At 48.6% G+C, this 7,723-nt stretch overlaps 1 protein-coding gene across 1 annotated transcript in view; it reads right to left on the bottom strand.

Annotated features, from left to right (window-relative positions):
- Window positions 1–615: 615 nt before the first annotated feature.
- The window catches only part of Lhfpl4 (lipoma HMGIC fusion partner-like 4), a 27,956-nt gene continuing 20,848 nt past the window's right edge, over window positions 616–7,723 (bottom strand). Inside the window, exon 3 of the mRNA XM_013010352.1 lies at window positions 616–662. Within this exon, the coding sequence (XP_012865806.1) occupies window positions 616–662 (47 nt within the window). The remainder of the gene's footprint in view (window positions 663–7,723) is intronic.

Below are 7,723 nucleotides of genomic sequence, written 5' to 3'. Positions count from 1 at the left end.
TTTCTGGTGGTTTATTGGAGATAGGAGTCTCACAGTCTTTCCTGCCTGGGCTGGCTTTGAACCGTGATCCTCAGATCTCAGCCTCCTAAGTAGCTAGGATTACAGGCGTGAGCCACCAGCGCCCGGCTTCTTTGTAAATTTTTCTACTGAACTAGATTTATTAGGGTCCTAATTTCCTTGTAAAGAACATAAACATGGATTTGCATACATTGTCTCGTGCATCTAATGTTTATAATCTTCAGTCAGCTGGACCTTTGGTTCTACTTTTCAGTAATTTATAGTTAGCTCAGTGAAAAAATGGCATACAGAATGTACATGAGCCTACTTGATACTCTCTTATAACCGTATCACAGCTCTCACTTAGGAAAAACCTTTAGTTTCAGAACAGGGCATTTAATTGGCATCACTGAGAAAAATTAAGATGATTTTGTTATTTCACATTTCAGCAACGAATGGACAATTTTATGGCCAAAAGGTGTACCCTAAGAATTGGAATCAATTATCTTTATGAACCCATTGAGCTTTGTTAAGCTATGTTAATCTGTTAAGCTAATGTTGGACAGGGACAGTCGCAGGCACAAATGTCCCTGCTCAAGTCCCTGCCCGTTTTGATGTTCAGTTCTCTGACTTACAAACATCTTCATCATCGATGCTCGGCATATCTGTGCAGTCAGGACCACTCACCACAGGGCAACAGAAGACAGGCTGGTAATGAGGACATGCCCTCTGCATAAGCGTGCCACTGATAAAGTAAGATAGTTTGTGACACTTCGGCTCCTCACTGCACTGGTCCACTTCAGTGGCTCTTCCTGGTGCTTCTTGGAAGGCCTGTTGAAGATGATCATAATAAGAGGTGCCACCACCAATGAGCTATAGATACTGCATGTGCTAGTGATGATCTTCCCGCCCAAGGTGATAGAGTGTATCTCCTTAGCCCACAAGACCAGTAGATAGGGAGGCTGAGATCTGAGAATTGCCGCTGATCAAAGCCAGCCTAGTCAGGAAAATCCATGAGACTCTTAACTCCAATTAGCCATCAGAAAACTGGAAGTAGCCGGGCGCTGGTGGCTCACGCCTGTAATCCTAGCTACTCAGGAGGCTGAGATCTGAGGATCAAGGTTCAAAGCCAGCCCGGGCAGGAGAGACCGTGAGACTCCTATCTCCAATAAAACCACTAGAAAACCGGAAGTGGCGCTGTAGCTCAAGTGGTAGAGCACTCGCCTTGAACTGAAGAGCTGAGGGACAGCGCCCAGGCCCAGAGTTCAAGCCCCACGACCGACAAAAAAAAAAAAGAAAACTGGAAGTAGAGCTGTGGCTCAAAGTGCTAGTCTTGGGCAAGAGCTCAGCGATAGCAGCACCCAGGCCCTGAGTTAAAGCCCCACAACCAACAACAAAAGGAGGAAGAGGAGGAGGAGGAGGAAGAGGCAGAAGAAAAAGGAATAGAAGAATAGCTTTCATAATTAGTTTTGTCTGGCTAGAAAACCAGAACTTCACGATTTCCAGGTGAATCAAGATAAAAATGTATTGGAGTCTTGGGACCAGCTGGTCTCCCCTTATAGGTCTTGTCCCATCAATAAAACAAATGAAGTACACAGGAAAAATAAACATCTATAGATCTTTAACAGTGAATAAAAGTCACTATACTGTTGGTGGAAATATAAACTAGTAAAACCACTATGGAAAATCAGAATAGGATCCCCCAATATATTTTATGAACTTGCATGCCACTATTGAGCATACAGCCAAAGGAATGTAAGTCAATATACAAGAAAGATACTTGCATATTCATGTTTATTGCCATGCTGTTTACAATAACCAAATGAATCAACCAAGGTGCCCAACAGCAGATGAATGGATGAAGATGATATGGTACATATGCACATGGAAGGTTACACAGCCATAAAGAAAAATTAAGTCATTTGCAGGGAAATGGACAGAACTGGAGTCATCATGTTGAGTAAGATAAGCCAAAGTCAAAAAGTTAAATATAGAATTGTTTGGTTAATATGCCAAAACTAAATATAAAATATATACATATTCATAGGCATATACACATATATGCTTACTATACATAAGTATTATATCTATACACATATGTAAACATGGAACATGATTCTATGGGACACAGAGGGTAAGAGGAAGGTACAGGGGATAGATGGAGGTCACTGGCTAACAGCGGCTCACACCTATATTCCTACTCAGATCTGAGGATCTCAGTTCAAAGCCAATTAACCACCCAAAACCAGAAGAGGTATGGATCAGGTGATCGAGTGCCAGCCTTGAACAAAAAAGATAGATGGAGGGCTGGAATGTGGCTTAGTGGTAGAGTACTTGCCTAGCTAGCATGCCTGAAGCCCTGGGTTTAAGACCACCAGAAGTGGTGCTGTGACTCAAGTGGTGAAGTACTAGCCTTCAGCAAAAGAAGTTCAAGGGGAGTGCCCAGGCCCTGAGTTCAAGCCCAGAACTGGCACACACACACACACACACAAAAATAGATGGAGGGTAATTTTGAAATACATTTCAACCAATAGGGAAGAGGAGATGAAAGAGAAAGCAAAGGAGTTATCCTGAGTTAAATGCATGCACATCTGAATTAATAGTGGTGAAACTCCCAGGGACAATGAATACACGCTATAAACTACAATGTCAAGAAAGTGAAATAGAGCCGGGCGCTGGTGGCTCACGCCTGTCATCCTAGCTACTCAGGAGGCTGAGATCTGAGGATCGCGGTTCAAAGCCAGCCCGGGCAGGAGAGACCGTGAGACTCCTATCTCCAATAAACCACCAGAAAACCGGAAGTGGCGCTGTAGCTCAAGTGGTAGAGCAATCTCCTTGAGCTGAAGAGCTGAGGGACAGCGCCCAGGCCCAGAGTTCAAGCCCCACGGCCAACCAAAAAAAAAAAAAAAAAGTGAAATAGGCTCTGTTAGGATGTGGGCGGGAGGTTCAAGAGGGTGAATAGGGTCCAAGTAACTCCTTTACATGGATGAAAATAGAATGAGACCTGATGAAATTGCTCTAAGAGGGGAGAAGGGAAAAGGAGGGAGATGATTCAGGGGATGAGGTTGATTGGGACACATTGTACACACATATGGAAATTACCTCCCCTCCATTGTGCAACTATGTATGCTAAGGATTGTGGTTCAAAGCCAATTCAGGCAAGAAAGGTGGTGAGATTTTCATCTCCAATAAATGACCTGGGGCTGGGGGTGGGAGCCAGAAGTGAAGCTGTGGCTCAAGTGGTAAAGTGCTAACCTTGAGCAAAAGAAGTTCAGGGACAGCACCCAAGTTCATGAGTTCAAGCCCCAGGACCAGCACAAACAGAAAGAGAGAGAGAGAGAGAGAAGAAAGGAAGAAAGAAAAAGAAAAGAAAGAGGGCTGGGAAGGTGGCTCAGTGGTAGAGCACTTGCCTTGCATGCCTGAGGCCCTGGGTTCGATTCCTCAGCACCACATAAGCAGGAAAAAAAAAAAGCTGGAAATGGTGCTGTGGCTCAAGTGGTAGAGCACTAGCCTTGAGCTGAAGAGCTGAGGGACAGCGCCCAGGTCCAGAGTTCAGGCCCCACAGCTGACAAAATAATAATAACAGTAATACAAAGCAGAGGTAGTTTTACTAATTGTGCCAGTGGTGGCATGTCTGTGGGATGAAACTCATGAAGAGTCCTTGGGACTTTCAGTGCTGGGGAAAGGGAGATTGGAATGGTCACATAGAAAAGATTTAGCCAAAGCCCTCTGTCAATATTAACTCCTGGATTATTCGATGATTGACAAGAGATCCCTTATCTGTCTGTAGTGTGTGGCTTAATACTTTTGGAGGGTGTTAGGAAAACAACTCTTTCTGTTTGTAAAGTAGTAAGTGAGGGGAAACCTTTCAACATTCACCTTGCCTTTCCTATATAAATAGAGGCCACCAGATAACTCCAGCAAATATTTTTCCCTTTATTGAAGAAATAGATGGAGAATGATAGAATGGGAGCATCACTCTCTTCCAGCCTCTAATGAGTTAAACGTCTAAGTACCTATCATCATCAGTTACTGGCAACACAAAAACAGAATTTATGTGTCTCTTGAACAACCAAAAGCTGTGAAGCAGTCATTGAAATGTGATTGTACAGTACACCAACTTGAATCTGATTAATCAACCAGATCCAATCATTGATTTGCTTGAAATACAGACCCGAGAAGTTTATTCAGCTATGCTATAACAGGGAAGTCAGCATGGCTCTGCACTGTGCAGCGCTACTTGAATTCCCAAGAACAGGATGCAAACAGAAAAAGTGGGGTAAGACGTTTTCTAAATGTCACATAAATTGTTGAGAAGTAATTACCATAATCATCAATATAGTGGAATTCTTTAGGAATTAATGCACGTCATTGGCAGCCCTTAAAGGACATCTGGAGTGGCAGGCAAGGTTCTCCTTTACAATGTAAGGAAGGTCATTTATAATTAAGTGGGGACTGGGAATGTGGCTTAGTGGTACAGTGCTTGCCTCAAATGCATGAGGCCCTGGATTTGATTCCTCAGTACCACATAAACAGAAAAAGCCAGAAGTGGCTCTGTGGCTCAAGTGGTAGTGTGTGAGCTTTGAACTGTGATCTTCAGATCTCAGTCTCCTGAGTAGCTAAGATTACAGCCGTGTGCCACTAGCACCTGGCAACCCTGAGCTTTTTAGCTCAAGACTATTGCTCTACCACTTGAACCACAGATCCACTTGTAGCTTTTTGGTGGTTAATTGGAGATAAGGGTCTCACAGTACTTGCTGCTGGGGCTGGCTTCAAAGTGTGATCCTCAGATCTCTGCCTCCTGAGTAGCAAGGGTGATAGGTGTGAGCCACCAGCATCTAGCTGTGCATTTATTTTGTACTGTTCTCTATATTTGTGTTATATTTAAACAACAACAAGAAGAAAGATCTGCCTGGGTACTAGATCTAGGCCTGAGATGATTTATCATGTGCATTTGTGGTTTGTTTTTTGGTTTTGGTTTTGTTTTTTTTTGTCAGACATGAGGCCTGAACTCTGGGCCTGGGCGCTGTCCCTCAGCTCTTCAGCTCAAGGCGAGCACTCTACCACTTGAGCCACAGAACTACTTCTGGCTTTTTCTGCTTATGTGGTGCTGAGGAATCGAACCCAGGGCCTCATGCATGCAGGGCAAGCGCTCTGCCACTGAGCCACCTTCCCAGCCCGTGTGTGGTTTATTTTTGTACTCCTAGAGCCTTAGCAGTACCTGACCAGAGTGGACATTCAGTAAATGCTTTGTCGAGCGATTCAATGGCCTTTACCTCCAGCCCACTCTGGCGGAACCCCTGGCTCTGCTGCTTCAGCAACTAGTGAGTGTCCCAGCCCTCCTGGGTGGAGGTGTACAGGCACCTACGGCCAGGAAGATGTCCCTCTGCTCTACCTAAGGAAACCAAGTGGAAGAGAGGTTCAAACCAGAGCCCCCGTGAAACAAACTTGGAGTCTGGTGAGTTCCATGAGCTTCCTGCTCCAGCCTGTCTCAACTCCCAAAATGAATGTTCTGCATCCTGGAGCCCTGCCAGCACTCTAGCCTCATCACACAGCCCCCCCCCCCGTTCCCCACCCCACAGCTCTCTTCAACTCTGCCATGCTGCCTAGACACTTCTTAGACAAACCCCACCACTCCTTGCTGGCCTTCCTGGAATACACCTCTCTTCTCCCCTCAGGCCCCTGCCTGTCCTGCATGCCGTGTCACTGGCTCTGAGTCTCTCATGTCCCATCCCATAGTGATGCTCCACAGAGTCTCCCCATTGTACCTTGCTCCTCAGGTTACACCAATACCCACAACCTCCTGTTACTGCATCCTCAAGACCTGTCATGGAGGCTGGCCTCAGACTCTAATCCTCTTCTAATTTTGCCTCCCAAGTAGCTGGGATTACAGGGACCATTGCACCCATCTTATTATTTTTTTTGGGGGGGGGGTCCGGTCATGGGGCCTGAACTCTGGGCCTGGGCGCTGTTCCTCAGCTCTTCAGCTCAAGGCTAGCACTCTACCACTTGAGCCACAGCGCCACTTCTGGCTTTTTTCTTTTTGCTTATGTGGTGCTGAGGAATCGAACCCAGGGCCTCAGGCATGCAAGGCAAGTGCTATACCACTGAGCCACCTTCCCAGCCCCCCATCTTATTTTTGACATAAGGTCTGCGGCTCTTTGTCTAGGTTGGTCTCAAACTTTGTTCCTCCTATCTCCGCCTATTGAGGAGCTGGGACTATATGGATGTACCATTGCACCTGGCTAGAACATCTATTTTATCTTTTACTTCCAACCTCTGTGCCCTGAGCTGGCTGACTCCTACCTCCTGCAGAACTTGTTCTTTAGTCATCTCTTCTGTCACTCTTGCTGGCCATAGCCTGTTAACATTTGGAACACCCCCACCTTTTTTCCTTGGTGATCAACTTTATTGAGAGACTCCTAGCAGATCAGTAAAGTATACCTCTGCTTTGTCTTTTCAGATGGCCGCTCCTGGGGTTGAGGGAGGAGGGCTGTGGAGTGTCTCCGTGTCGCATGCTCTTGCTGGGTCCCTGTGTTCTCTCAGTCCTTCCTGAAGGTGTTCCTGCCCTTCAGGTCCTCAGTCACTCCCTGCTCTTTCCCTGAGCAGGCCTCCATCTGCTGACCCCACACACCTGGCCACGCACCACACAGGAGGCTCCTGTTCTAGCCCTATGGCTATTGCCTCTGGCCTCAAACTTGAGATCCTCCTGCCTCAGCCTCCCAAGTACTGGATCACAGGTGTGTACCATCACGCCCAGTTTTGTTTGTTTGTTGTTGTTGTTTTAACACCGCAGTAAAATAAACTTTCATTAGGACGCAGTAGTAGGGCCTTAAGATGCAGCTGAACTGACAGAAGTGCCCTTGGGTCCTAGGGCGAGACTCAGGCAGCAGCCAGCACGCGTGATACAAAGTGTTTCTTTATTTGAATGTCATTCCACCTGCACTGAAGCTCAAATCCAGCAGCAGCAGAAAGGGTCGGGACCAAAATAAATGATTCCAAATTGAACAGTGAACAGCAAGGACACATTCGGACTTACTAATGGGTACAGACAACACCAACTACCCTAACACCACAGCTCAGGCCCTCAGAGGGCTGTGGCTGGAGCCCTGGGAAGTCCAGTCCCACCCAAAGCCAGCCCTGAGCCTGGCCGGGAAGACCCCCCCTTTCCCCAACCGCGGTTCCCTGCCTGTCATCCTCACTCCAGGCTCTGACCTTGTCCTGACCTCACCCCTCGGGAAAGGGGTCAGGGGTCGACCCAGGCCCCCCACCGCCAGGCCAGGGCAGCTCCCTCCCCACCAGGGGCGGGGCGGGGCGGGGCGGGGCGGGGGTGGGGAAGCGGGCAGCGCGGGGCTGCGGGCTTCGGGAGGGCTTCCCGGCTAGAGCGAGCCGGCCTCCACGGCCACGGGTGAAGGCCCGGCCCCGGCCCCGGTCCCCCGGAGTTCGGGCCGCGCCAGGCCTCTGTCCCCTCTCTGCCCCCTCAGCACAGGCTCCCCCTCCTCGGCCCCCCTTCCTTGCGCCGCTCCCCCCTCCGCCATCTGCCTCCTGCAGCCCCTCGGTCCCCACGGCTTCCTCGTCTCCCCGCAGCTCTCTGCTGCCCCCCCTCCTCCCCCCTCCGGCCCTCCCCCTGCCCTCCCCCTGCAGCGCGCGGCTCCCTGCCCGTCCGCGGAGGCCGGGCGGGAGGTGAGGGACAGGCGGCGGGCACTCCCCGGGCGCAGTCCCGCTT

Source organism: Dipodomys ordii, unplaced genomic scaffold (genome assembly GCF_000151885.1).
Source record: "Dipodomys ordii isolate 6190 unplaced genomic scaffold, Dord_2.0 Scaffold12, whole genome shotgun sequence".
NCBI classification, from domain to species: Eukaryota; Metazoa; Chordata; class Mammalia; order Rodentia; family Heteromyidae; genus Dipodomys; species Dipodomys ordii.
Note: the sequence above shows the minus strand (reverse complement) of the source record. Positions and strands in the feature narration are given on the sequence as shown.